Source organism: Vulpes vulpes, chromosome 4, assembly GCF_048418805.1.
Source record: "Vulpes vulpes isolate BD-2025 chromosome 4, VulVul3, whole genome shotgun sequence".
NCBI classification, from domain to species: domain Eukaryota; kingdom Metazoa; phylum Chordata; class Mammalia; order Carnivora; family Canidae; genus Vulpes; species Vulpes vulpes.
In genome coordinates this window covers 133,686,031-133,700,479 of record NC_132783.1, presented here as the reverse complement: position 1 = coordinate 133,700,479, position 14,449 = coordinate 133,686,031, and the positions used below count along the sequence as shown (strand labels likewise).

The window sequence follows — 14,449 nt, the reverse complement described above, 5'->3', positions numbered from 1 at the left end:
GCCCTGGACTGAAGGCGGCGCTAAACCGATAAGCCACCAGGGCTGCCCTTATGACATTTTTTAAACAGACATTTTCCAAATGACTAGCTGTTGTGTACAGAAACTGCAAAAATGCCACCTGAATGTAACCTCATGAATTAATATAGTAAGAAAACAAAAAGTAGCATTAAGGGCAATAACATCCTACAATGCTGGATGACCAGGACTTTCAGGATCTTTGTTTTTGTTTTAATTTATTTATTTTTAAAGACTTTATTCATTTATTCATGAGAGACACAGAGAGAGGCAGAGGGAGAAGGAGACTTCCCCGTGGGGAGCCCAATGCAGGACTTGATCCCAGGACCTGAGCTGGAGGCAGATGCTCATCCGCTGGGATCACCACCTGAGCCAAAGGCAGATGCTCATCCGCTGAGCCACCCAGCCATCCCTGTTTTTTTTTTTTTTTTAATTGAGGATTGACAGTATGACAGTGAAGTCTCAAATCAATAAGGCTTTATTATTCTTATTTGACAGATGAGAAAATAGGCTAAGAGACTGTGAGGTGCTTTAAACACTGAGTTATTTAAAATCACAAAAATCACCAGGCTAAGTGTAATATTTACAAAATAATCTCCATTTGCACACATGTATTTAAAACTAATAAAAGGTAAGCTTAAGTATAGTTTACTACTTAATCTCCTACAAGTACTAGCAAACAAATGTACATTTCTTGTAAAAGTATTATGGGAAAACAAATATAAGGCTGCATCTCTAAGTAAAAGCTCAATTTTTGAGGGCTAAAACAGTTTCACTTAAAAAGTACTTTTATTAGGGGTGCCTGGGTAACTTGATCGGTTAAGTATCCAATTCCTGATTTAGGCTCAGGTCCCAATCCTGAGTTTTGAGATAAAGCCCTGTGTTGGGCTACAAGCTGGGTGTGGAGCCTGCTGGGATTCTCTCTCACCCTCTCCCTCCTCCTCTAGGAAAAAAAAAAAAAAAACTTTGGGACACCTGGGTGGCTCAGTGGTTGAGCATCTACCTTTGGCTCAGGGCCTGATCCTAGATTCCCAGGAACAAGTCCCACATCAGGCTCCTTCCATGGAGCCTGTTTCTCCTTCCTCTGTCTGTGTCTCTCATGAATAAATAAAATCTTTATTAAAAAAAAAAAAAAGAAAGAAAAAAAGACTTTTATTAAAAATGCTGATCAGTTACTAAGTTACACATTAAGTTGAAATATAATTTTTAAATGTACAATATCAGAAAAACATACCATTTCTTTTTTAATTTTAATTTTTATTTATGATAGTCACACACAGAGAGAGAGAGAGAGAGAGAGAGGGGCAGAGACATAGGCAGAGGGAGAAGCAGGCTCCATGCACCGGGAGCCCGATGGGGGATTTGATCCCGGGTCTCCAGGATCATGCCCTGGGCCAAAGGCAGGCGCTAAACCGCTGCGCCACCCAGGGATCCCAAAACATACCATTTCAATAGTAAATTTAGCATGTTACAAGCCACCATTTAGCAGGTACCAATATTCTAGAACTCATTTTAATAAGATGAAAAAAAGAGCAGACATAGAACTGCACATATAGAACTCATAAGCCCTAACAATGATCTTTCTGGGATGGCAATCTCACACTGTGTATAGCACTTTTTTTTTTTTAAAGTGCATACCCTTTGATGTAACAGGAATTGCTAGAAATTTATCATACAGCAACAACTGGCAAATACAGGACTCTTTCCATAGAAAGATTATTTTATCCAATGTTATTTCTAGTTTTTTCATAATATGAAATCTAGCATCCCAAGACAGAAACTTTAAAATCTACATCCAGGAAGAGTACATCCATATAACAAAATATTATGGAGCCATTAAAAACTATTTCTAAGCATAAATTCTGATTTCTAAATACCTTATTAGAAACCACAGCTCCTTTGTGAAATGGTTGATTGTGAGACTTGGGCATGAAATGCTTGAAGTGTATCAGTAATATCTTACTGTGCCAAAAAGAAAAAAGTGCTCAGAGAATAATGATGCCAAGTTCAGAAGACTCGGGAGCTAGTCTGAAAAGGAGGATCTCATTGGCCAAATCTGGGAAAATATGCACCTCAGAAAGAAAAATGAGTAATGGTTTATACTATGCTGAATGACAACAACAAAAATGAGTCCATAGTAATACTAGAAAAGAAGGGAGGAGGGGAGCTCTTCCTTAGAGAAGAGTGCTAAGAATCAATGTAGAAAGATTTTTACATACATCACTGTACAACTTGATTCAGTTAAGAGATTTTCAAAGATCTAACACCACAGAGTGAAAAGTTGTTGGGTAATAGGCCCATAGATTACTTGGTTAATTACAAAGGGGAAAAAAAGGTATCCTTAAAATGAAGAGATCTGGTAGTTACCACTTTAAGCAGTGAGTATACTTGGCATCATCAATAAGGAATTTATAGCATTACTTTTGTGCTCTTGAGGTTATGAAATGCAGAAGTTCACTCAGGTAGTTTTAATGACTAAAAAGCTGCCAAAATCTAAGCATAAAGAAAGCAGATAAATCCACTTGTGAGATAGTCTACAGGACAAACTGGTCTGATCTCTTAAAAAATGTCAAGGTCATGAGAGTCAAGATAAAAATAGAGTATTCTACATTAAAGGAAAGTGAAACTAACAAAGATATGACAACCAAGTACAATACATGATCCTTGATTAGACCCTGAATTTAAAACATAGCACAAAGACACCAAACACATAGAAAGCTCAGCCATAAAAAACACTTGTGGACAACTAAACAAATTTGATAATAACCATGTTCAATTTCTTTTTATGATTTGCATGTGGTAATGTAAAAAAATGCCCTTATTAGGAAATACTGGCTGAAGAATTCAGGAAAAGCATCAGGTCATCTGTAACTTATAATGCTGACCCATTTGAAAATAGTTTTTAAGAGATAAAGCAAATATGGTAAAATACTAATAACCGGTAAATCTAGGTAAATGGTATACAGACATTTATACTTCTTTTTCAAGTTTTTTGCAGAATTAAAATTTTCTAAAATGAAAGGCTGGGAAAAATATAAATCAAAAGAATCATGTATCATGCACTCAGTGACATAACATTTACAATGAGAAAAAAGCAATTAATAGTATGCATTAGACAAATTCATTTTTATAAAAAACATATATATACTGCATATGTATATTCCCATGAAGAAAACTAAAGACATGCACCAAAATGTTAATGGTAATTAGTACCTAGGGGTACATGTCTAGGGATTTAATTTTTTTAATCTATAGTTTATAATTTTATTTAAAAAATTTTTATAGTTTATAATTTTATTTTATTTATTTTCATTTATTTATGATAGACACAGAGAGAGAGAGAGAGAGAGAGAGAGAGAGAGAGAGGCAGGCAGAGACACAGGCAGAGGGAGAGGGAGAAGCAGGCTCAATGCCGGGAGCCCGATGCGGGACTTGATCCCGGGACTCCAGGATCGCACCCTGGGCCAAAGGCAGACGCGAAACCGCTGAGCCACCCAGGGATCCCCCTAGTTTATAATTTTATTGCTCATGTAATATAGCAGTAAATAAAAATAATTAACTTCATTCTACATAAGATATATTCAAGTAATTGAGACAATGGAAGAGAGCTAGAAAAGAGAAAGAGGAGAACATGTATAACAGAAGCAATAATAGGAAAGGAAAATTCGTACTCCTTATTTTGTTGAATGTACATTTAAAAAAGTGTGTTCAGTCAGATTTCACCGAAATAATTCCATTTACAGTTATAACTGATTAATCAGAGATAAAGAGGGGCAGAAAAGTTGTATGGGTGCAAATCTGAATGACAGATCTAAGAATAACAACTTCTCCTCACTCCCAATTCATTTCTGCATGGTTGTCACAGTTAACTTAAAATCTGTTCCCACTGCTCCTTTTCTGAAGATCTCCTTTTTGGCACCCTTTTGGCCCACAAGATAAAGACAGACACCATAACAGAGCATTACGTGGCTTTTCACACTGACATTTCCAGCTGTATCTCCTGATATTTACCCCATATATCCTGTATTCTAGCCACAACAAACTGTTCCTAAATATTCCAAGTCTGCCTAATTCACCACTGTATCCCCAGCATCCAGCATAAGCCTTTAGCAAAGGGTAAGAAATAAAAAAAATCTCTGAAAAACAGGGCGCCTGGGTGGCTCAGTCCATTAAACATCTGACCCTTGATGTTGGCTCAGGTTGCAATCTTGGGATCACGGGAACAAGCCCTACATTGGGCAGGGTGTGAGGCCTGCTTGAGATTCTCTCTTCCCCTCTGTCCCTCCTCCCCTACTTATGCAGTGCCCACTCTCTCTTTCTAAACAAATTTTGAAAAACAACAACTAATCAATTTTAATTCAGTAGTTTGGCTCTTAACACCAAGCTGCAACGAAGAATCAAGAAGTAAGAACTAAAATTGCCCATATTGCCTTAAATCCTTCATAGAAAGAGAGGAGGACAAGGTATTGAGAAATACGATGGAGACCAAGGAAACCAACTACAAGGTAACTGTCTATAAAAAAGCAACATGTGATTTTAATCACAGAAATAATGCAAAGTACCTCAGCTAGAAATTAGCAAAAGCAGTGGACATAGTAAGAAGGTTTTAGCGATTATACCATTCTTAATATAATGATTATTTAAGGAAATAGATAATTTCCTTAAGATAATAAACATGTCTTTTTTTTTTTAAAAGATTTTATTTTAAAATCTGAGAACATGAGAGACAGAGACACAGGCAGAGGGAGAAGCAGGCTCCATGCAGGGAGCCTGACGTGGGACTTGATCCCGGGTGTCCAGGATCACTCCTGGGGCTGAAGGCGGTGCTAAACCGCTGAGCCACTGGGGCTGCCCAACGTGATTTTTTTTAAAGGAAAATAAAGCTACTCTGTCCTTCCAAAAGACATGTGTTATATAACAATCTTATAGATATTTACAAAGGCTACCCAATATTTTCACATTACTTATTCCTGATAATAAATATAAAGAAGTAGTTCCCTGTTGGCTGAAATAAACAATACAAAACAATTTGTCAGTGGTAGTCCCTGAACATTAACCTTAAGTTTTCAAATTCATTTGGAAAAGTCAGGAAAAAAATGACCCTATAAATACTAGGTGTTATTTTTCTCTAATTGCAATGTTAGGCCCAGAACTGATACTGCTTTCAAACTCTCAAAGAGCATTTTACAGGGATCCCTGGGTGGCGCAGCGGTTTGGCGCCTGCCTTTGGCCCAGGGCGCGATCCTGGAGACCCAGGATCGAGTCCCATATCGGGCTCCCGGTGCATGGAGCCTGCTTCTCCCTCTGCCTGTGTCTCTGCCTCTCTCTCTCTCTCTCTCTCTCTCTCTCTCTGTGACTATCATAAGAAAAAAAAAAAAAAAAGAGCATTTTACATTGTTACTATCTCCTGGTTTAAACAAAACAACAACATAGAACTTGCCAAAACACAACTTGAGTATGGTCCATTTGTCACATTTTATACATGTATCAACATCTATCAATGAATTCAATTCTTGCTATTAGAGTGACACCATTCCACAGAACATCAAGATAGTTTCTAAGAAGTTTCTAACTTATTTACTCATTTAAACACAGTTTGTCTTACCAGAATAAGTAACTGCCGTGGTACTATAAGTAGCACTCTGGGTATAGGATGGCACCACAGTAGCTGCAGCTGCTACTGGCTGTACGGTGGAAGATACGGGATAAATGGAGAAAGTAGTGGTAGCTGGACTTGGTGTGGCTGGTTTTATGGCTGTCACTTGTCGAGTTTGCTGGGCTTGTGTATACTGAGTTGCACCTTGGCTATAACCTGCTTTGGGGGCTAAAATAGGAAAGAGTTATCAGAAAATTAGAAAGGTGAACTTCAATAGTTGTACCAATATCCTTGAGAATTAGAAAAAGTAAGTGTAAACATCAACTGTAAATTTAATGCTAGCAATTTCTTGGTAAAAGGGTTGAAATTCTTATTACCAACTGAATAAAATCTATAACATCTACATAACATCTAAAATACAACATCTACATAAATTCTTTTACTGTCCCTTCCCAGATGCTTTATGTATTTCCCAAATAGGATTTTGTCCAAATTTACAACTAACTGAAATAGCAGTAGCACCTAAAACAGGTGTAATAAAGTCTTTAGAACAGTGTGTGTGTGTGTGTGTGTGTGTGTGTGTTTGGGCTAGTCAAACTTGAGGGTTATACTTAACATTGTGAACAGAATAAAGAGCCTCAAATATGATTTTAAATCACAGTAAAATTTCACTGTTTAACTATACTGAACTTGTTCACATGCCATTCATCACATTTTTTATAATATATCTATAATGAACTTTAGTCTAATACCAACTCATAAGGTGCCACGGACTTAATCCTTCAAACAGTTTAAATGACTACATGTTTCTGCTAAACTTTCTGCTGCCCTTGACTATATTCAAAATAAATGAATGCTTTAAGAATCTTATGAACCTTATTATCAAGCCCTAAATTAATCACTTATTAATGATCACTAAAGCATATAAATATAATTCCTGATAAAGGCCCAAATATCAGGGGGTTTAGTTTACTTTAGTTAAGGCATCTTAAATAAATAGCACTTAAGAATTTATAAAACTATTACCTACATGTAGTATAAAACTTGATCCACATAACACACAGATGAGGACATTTTACAAAAGGAAACTAATGTCCAAGAGCGAAATGACTTGCAAGTCAGATAGTCCATGTCAGAGCTAAGACTAAAAGTTCTTCTGACTCTGAAACACAATCTACCTTTGATAATTAATCAGGAAGTTCACTACAGCTCAGTGTACTCACAAATCATTAGAGAAGAAACTATAAGAAAAGTCGGTCATTATAATTAAAAATATTTTTATATCACTTTTAAGGGACTCACAGAAATCTTAGAATTAAAAGTACCCTAGAGAGATCTGGGTCAACTACCTCATTAACAAATGAGAATATTGATGAAAAGAGGTAAAAATCACTCACCAACATTAGTGGTAAAGCCAGTACCAGAAGCCAGTCCTACTCCTTCCTAATCCAAGACTCACCCACACTCTCATGATCCTTCAAAAATAACTAAAAAAGGACCTGTCTACTTTTCTGAACTCAACTTTAAATTTTCAACTTAATCTCTATCAAAAATTTCATCTCTTAAAGACTACTTGGGGTGCCTGCGTGGCTCAGCATCTGACTCCTGACTGAGATTCTTTCCCTCTGCCCCTCCCCTTGCTCCCACATTCTCTCTCTCCAAAATAAATACATCTTTAAAAAAGAAAAAGAGAAAAGGAAGACTACAAATATGTAGGCTTCTTTGAAAACAAAGTATTTCCTGTATTTAAGCCATTATATTTACTGTAATATCAGAGGCTAGAAACAGGACCAACTGTCATTACAGATCAGAGAAAGAGGAATTAAAAATATGGGCCCATAAAAGGTCTCCACTGGTTACACAAAGGCAGTCAGCAGTATGTTCTGGGCACTTCTGGGGAAGATAAGGATGTGGCCAGAAGTTATCACAACTCTTTTTGTACAACTTATTTCATAGCACCAAGAGAACTATAAGGCAGAGACCAGAAATAAAATACATTTCTGGGAGAAAAGGACATGATTATGATTTGCCCCTATAGCCCTCTCCCTCTTTGGCACTCAAAGGCATGTAGCAGAAGAAGAGAAGCACACAGTTAGAACGTCCTTCTTTAGATAACATAATACAATGAGCTTAGGTGGACTCAAAAGGGTACCTTCATTAAACACACCAAACAATATATTTCAGTAGTTTTCAATGAAACCGTGTATGCTAATAAAACCCACCTGTCTGATAGTAGGTTTCAGCAACAGAAGGCTGAGGCTGGGCAGCAGCTGCTACAGCAGCAGCAGTTGCTGTGGGTTGTTGGTAGTACTGCTTACTATCATATGCTACAGCAGGAGCAGTGGATCTTACATAGGAGTATGAGTCCTAAAGAAAGGGAATAAAAGAAAATATTACTATATAAGTGAAGTGGCAGGAAAAAACTCTAAGTCTACTATATAAAAGTGTAATAAAGGAAAATGAAAAACTAACTTACAGACCTAGGTATAAAAGTCAGACTCAAAACAAAGGGCACTTAACTCTGAACTTTGAAAATAAGGTCAAAACCATTTCAAGCAGCATGTTTAACTTTCACATCAGAAAAAAAAATATCACTAAAACACTTTAAAATAATGCATATCTTTAAAATTCTATTAAGAAAGGGACACCTGGGTAGCTCTGTCAGTTAAGCAGCAGAATCTTGATTTAGGCTCAGGTCATGATCTCAGGGTCCTGGGATCGAGCCCTGTGGGGCCCTCTGTGCTCAGTGGGGAGTCAGCTTGAGGATTCATTCTACCTCTCCCCCTCTCTCTCTCACTCAAATCTTTTTTTTTTTTAAAGATTTATTTATTTATTCATGAGAAACACACACACACAGAGAGAGAGAGAGAGGGGCAGAGACACAGGCAGAGAGAGAAGCAGGCTCCATGTAAGGATCCCGATGTGGGACTCGATCCCCGGTCTCCAAGATCACACCCTGGGCTGCAGGCGGCACTTAAACCACTGTGCCACCGGGGCTGCCCTCTCTCACTCAAATCTTAAAAAAAAAAAAAAAAAAAAATTCTATTAAGAAATTCATAGCAGTTTTGCTTTAAAAATGGATTTCATAGTAAAGACCGCCTGTAAGTCTGAAGCTTTTTAACTACTCCAGCTTTCTTTTCATTCTTATTTGCCACTATTATTTTTATTAACTTACTTTTTAAAAGTTGGCTCCATCCCCAGCACAGAGCCCAAAGAAGACCTGAGCTGAGATCAAAAGTTGGATGCTTAACTGACTGAGCCACCCAGGCACCCCTATTTACTACTATCATTAACATAATGAATAGGAGCTTCTGGGTGGAAGAGAGGAAAGGAGAATACAGGTTCCAGGGAGAAGGAACACTATATATAAATCTCCAAGGCAGTGAAGATCAAGATGAGCTGGGTGAATTCTGACACTGTACAAAGTAAGGAGGGATGAGGAGGTATGCAGGTGGAAAGGCTGAAGAAGTAGGCAGAGCCCAGAAAATGATGGGCTTCATTCACCCTATTAAAAACAACGTAATTTATTACATTCTGTTTCTGGACATAATGAAAACAATCCTAAAAGGAATTCAGAGTTTAGTAACTTGCCTAATATATAAAGATTTACTTATTTTAGAGAGACAGCTCAAGGGGAAGGGAAGAAGGAGAGAAAGAATCTCAAGCAAGACTCCCCACTGAGCATGGAGCATGGAGCCTGATGTGGGGCTCAATCCCACAACCCCAAGGATCACAACCTGAGCTGAAATCAAGAGTCAGACACTTAACCAACTGAGCCACCCAGGCACCCCATAACTTGCCAGTTATTAATAGAAAATACTAATATTATAATTCACATGTCGATTCATTACTTAACAAAATCAATTAATATATTTTAGAAGGAATATAGAAAAACTAGGCAAAGTTCGGAAGATCCTAAAGCAAACAAACAGAAAGTGGGTTATTAAAGGATTAGAACCAGGGGTGCCTGGGTAGCTCAGTTAGTTAAGTGTCTGACTCTTGATTTCGGCTCAGATCAGGATCTCAGGGCCATGAGATTGAGCCCTGCATCAGGTTCCTCCCTCAGTGGGGAGTATGCTTGACATTCTCTCCCTCTCCTCCAGCTCCTGCACATTCTCTCAGATAAATAAATAAATCTTAAAACAAAACAAAACAAAACAAAACCAAAAAGGATTAGAACCAAATTTAAGTAAGTAGTAATTCAGTACCACAATAATCATAGTACTATAAAAGGGAATTGAATTAGATCTTCATATCCCCAGTAAGACTGAACCAAAAGCAACTACAGGAATAAGAGCAGCAGCAATTTGTAAAACAAATTTACATACTAAAAAAGAATACTTTGAGGGGAAGAATGTACAGGCAACAGAACTTCTGCCCTTGTTAAGTTCCAAGAGAACACTATGAATTTGGCCCATATAGTTTAGGCTCTTGGTTCTCAAAACAGGAGACAGAATAATGCCATAGTACAAACAAGAAGCATCTTCCCTATGTCTTCATTTTTATGAAAACCTTGGCTAAAGATTTAACCAGTAATATAAAATATTTTTAATTAAAGTAAACATAGATATAAAAAGGACCCAGGAGGGATTCCTGGGTGGCGCAGCGGTTTGGCGCCTGCCTTTGGCCCAGGGCGCGATCCTGGAGACCCGGGATCGAGTCCCACGTCGGGCTCCCGGTGCATGGAGCCTGCTTCTCCCTCTGCCTGTGTCTCTGCCTCTCTCTCTCTGTGTGGCTATCATAAATAAATAAAAATAAAAAAAAAAGGACCCAGAAGAATTATTAATAAAAAACTCACTACAAGGGTTCTTAATGCTTGGACTGTGCCCCTAAATTACCTTAGAATACACATTCATTTCTATCATCAGAGGTATATTTTTGAAGATCCAAGTCTGATAAGCACTGGCTTGGATATTACATCATACACTAGGGCTGCTGAAGCCTATGTGTTAAGACTACTGAAACTAGGAGTTTTCTTACCTGGTAGTTCTGTGTAGTAGCTGGGGGTGGTGGTGGTGGTGCTTCTTGTTGTCTCTGGGTATAACCATAGTCAGTTGCTGTATGTGCAGTGGGGTAGCCTCCATAAGCAGCAGCTGTTGCAGCAGCTGCAACAGCTACTGGAGCAGGCCTGGCAACTGCAACTGTGGCGGCTGCTGGTGCATAGGCAGCAGTAACTGTGTGAGCAGCTACTGGAGCCTGATGGACAGTGTAGCTAGCAACTGTAGTTGGATGAGAGTAGGCTACACCGGAAGCTGGCTGCTGGCTATATTGTGGAGTAGAAGAATAAACATAATACAATTTAATTTTAAAATCTAAGAATTTAATAAAATAAAAAGCACATTTTCAAGAAATTTAATCAGACTACAAAACACCAAGTATCTGAACTCAGTAAGCCTAGTCAATACCATATTTATTACTGTTGTATGATTTTTAATCTTTAATCTTAATACATTAAACAGTCACACATACTATGCTTAATTAAGATTATGGACCACATCACAAAGCAGGGATGACAAACTGGGATAAAAAGCAGTATTAGGAAGAAAACTTGATGAAACTAGGAACTTAAAAAACTATTTGTTGCTCGTAAGGTTCTTTATATCTTCTACAGTTTAAAAAACATCTCTACAAAGAAATAATTCTAAAAATACTGAACTCCAACTCCAATTATAGAAAACATTTAAAGTAAAAACTATTACCCAGTTGACTTAAATACTTCTGATACTCTAGGGCAGTAGTTCTCAACTGGGGAAGATTTTGCCCTCCAGGAACATTTGGCCATGTCTAGAGATATTTTTGATGGTCAAACTGCAGAGGAGGTGTTAGTGATATGTGCTACTGGCATCTAGTGGGTAGAAGCCAGTGATGCTGTTACATATCCTACAGTGCACAGGACAGCTACCCACAACAAAGAATTATCCAAAGAATGTCAATGGTGCTGAGGTTGAGAAATCTTGCTCTAGGGCACAAAACCTACAATGAACTATCTATTTATTATTTTAGATAATTACCCAAGCAAGTTACAGGCAGCATTTCATTATTCACATTTTTTTCTTAAAAATGTAGTACATGTTGCAAAAGGAGACCTAAGTGAGATGCTTTGCAATCATTTACAACTCAAAGAGCCAAAAACATTTTCCAAACTGTAAATCAAATTTCCAGCTAAAGTTCTCAGAGTAATATTTAACTTTTTAAATTTTAACTGTAAAATTGAGAGTCTATGTCACATAAAACCAAGGCTTACAGATGTTAAGCACATTCAAGTGTATTTGTTCTAGGTTCCCTAAAACATTCACAATTAACACTTGTTAAAGCTTTATTACTAAGGCAGAAATGCCTTCTAAAAAAAGGAGAGCCCCAACCGTTATTTAGCTGACAGGTTTTAGATGACCTTAAGTCTTAATATGAGCCAACAGTTAAGAATAGCTAAGAAAAAAATACCTGACATAAGCTGAAGCTGCTCTAGTAGTGTCTGATTCATGGGTTATAGTACAGGATATTCTTCATTGCTGTGCACAACACCATACAAATATGGCATAAAATTAAAATTTGGGGCCATCACATTTTAACTCTATTCGGGAAAACACTGATAATTATAATGTATTCAAAGGGAATCAATATGAAGCTTATAAGTATGAGTAGTATCTCACATAAAAAGTGGAGGACCTGGGAACATTCAGTCTAGAAGAGGTGATTGGGGAAGATATGAGAGCTGCCTTCTAATAGAAGAGACTTACTCCATGCTGCTCCAGAGAACAGAACTAGAACCAATGGATGGAAGGGTGGCAGATTTCAGCCCAATATGAAAAAGAAAAAAAAACAAAAACTTAGAACAAAGTCCAAAGAAACTCTTATAATTTATATTTGGATGAGGTTTTCCACATTTTGATATTAAAAATAGCTAATATATTCTATATATATGACAATTAAAAGATAGGGAAAGGGAAATTTAAATCGTAATAGTGGAAAAACTGGTTTGGGATTGACATATTCTATGGATAATTCCATATCCTTAAGAAAAAAAATGCTAATAACATATTGTATTTCTTCAAAACTCCTAGGACTGAAAGAATTATATTTAAAATATAAATACACCAGTTCTGTGAAACTTGTATTTAACATTTACTGATAAAATTTCACACATTCAGACTACACTGCATAAAAGGAGTTTGGTTATATAAAAATTTAGATAATCTTGGATTCCTATACAGTTTCCATTCATCCCATTGTTCTGTATTATTTGTTCATACATCTTGGTCTCCAAAACTTGTCCTACAGGACAAAAAGCAGAGTAGAAACAAGATAGGGAACAGAATAGGAATGTCAACTAGGCAAGCAATTTGACTTATACTGCCTCTGATCCTTAAAAGCCCATGTGACTAAAAAGGGATGACAATATGCTCTGGTTTAAGCCTAATGCCTCCCCATAATTATTAACAGTACACTCTCACACCTATGTGTCTCAGTTTGAACGATGAATCTTATTATTATCTCCCTTCCCAGGAACCATATAACACGATGCCAGTACCCTTAGCCATTACCATATGCCTAGGGCTGCCTAACCTAACTCTGCTCTGTATAGCCAGATTACAGCTGGAACCATATCCTCTACCAAAAGCATCATGAAGAATAATGATCTAGGGGCGCCTGGGTGGCTCAGCTGGTCTATGCATCTGCCTTTGGCTCAGGTTCTGATTTGGGGTCCTGGGATCCGGTATGCTTCTCTCTCTCCCTCTGCACCCCCCCACCCCCAATCCTGCTCTCTCCCTCAAATAATGGATGGAATCTTAAACAAAAGAATAATGATTTAGTTCCAATTCCATGGGGTTAAGTGGTAGGGCAGTGGTCTGCTGTTCAGAATATAGATTCTCTGGCCTGTTATCTTAAACCCATCTGGGAAATTCTCTTTCAATTAGAAATATCCTTAGAAAAATTACTGCCTTTTATGTGATGTATATGACCAGCCTGGACTACACCAATTCAATAAATATCTAGTGGCTAAATCTAAAAAGTTAAGTAAATTTTTAAAAATACAGGTCACATCAAGTTCAAATTATTTTAAGCAAAATGAGTCTTGGGTTGGAATTTTTTAAACCATGGTTTTTGCCTAGTTTGTAGTGTTAGAATAAAAGGTATTAAATTATATCCCTACATAAAATTTAAAACTTAAAGGTCATTAATGATTTTTAAAATAAGACAGGGTAAGTAAATAAAAGCCCAAATCTTGTGCCATAAAAACATATTTGTGAAATATGTAAAGTCTTTCATTTTCATCCAGTAGAAAACAAGCTTCTATTTAGATAATATCTTTTGTGAATAAGTTAAATCTAATAAACTTCACTTTTAAGCTAGGAAAAATGAAATAATAAGTCACAAAACATAAAAATATGAATGAGCAAGGTTAAGAAATACTTCAAGAATCATACATAAAATGGAAGGGCATTTCTCTTGGAGGGAGAAAAAGGAAAAGAAAGTATTTATGGAGTTATTAGTATTAAAAAGTAGTAACACTTTTATATTTTTGGACTTAACCTGGAGGTTAATGGCCAGCTCTTTCCTTGCTTACCAGAAAGTGAAACAAGCCAGAATCCTTACCAAAATAGACACCTGACCCAAATCACCAGACAGTCGAAGAAAGCCTACTATAAACTGCAAAAGAAACAGGAATGATCCTGCAGGAAATTGATATCAAGGCAACAAATAAGAATTTTCACAAACTCTAATTTGTATCCATAAAATAAGAACTTAACACTAGTTAGAAAATAAAGCTAAGGGATATAGACAAGATCAGGATATGGAGACTATAAGAGAAAATAAATCTAGGAAGTTCAATATCCA

General features: G+C 37.0%; 1 protein-coding gene across 4 annotated transcripts in view; it reads right to left on the bottom strand.

Moving 5' to 3' along the window:
- Nucleotides 1–14,449, bottom strand: part of ZFR (zinc finger RNA binding protein) — an 81,178-nt gene that overhangs the window by 50,391 nt on the left and 16,338 nt on the right. For 2 of the 4 annotated variants that reach the window (XR_012001315.1, XM_072757128.1), the window contains exons 3-6: nucleotides 12,349–12,372; nucleotides 10,592–10,874; nucleotides 7,834–7,978; nucleotides 5,621–5,839 (exon numbers count right to left, since the gene is read on the bottom strand). Coding sequence is in view for 2 of the 4 variants with exons in the window: in XM_072757128.1 (XP_072613229.1) it covers nucleotides 5,621–5,839; nucleotides 7,834–7,978; nucleotides 10,592–10,874; nucleotides 12,349–12,372 (671 nt within the window). In the remaining 2 variants the exon portion in view is untranslated. The remainder of the gene's footprint in view (nucleotides 1–5,620; nucleotides 5,840–7,833; nucleotides 7,979–10,591; nucleotides 10,875–12,348; nucleotides 12,373–14,449) is intronic. The other 2 variants (XR_012001316.1, XM_072757129.1) reach the window with 1 other exon arrangement.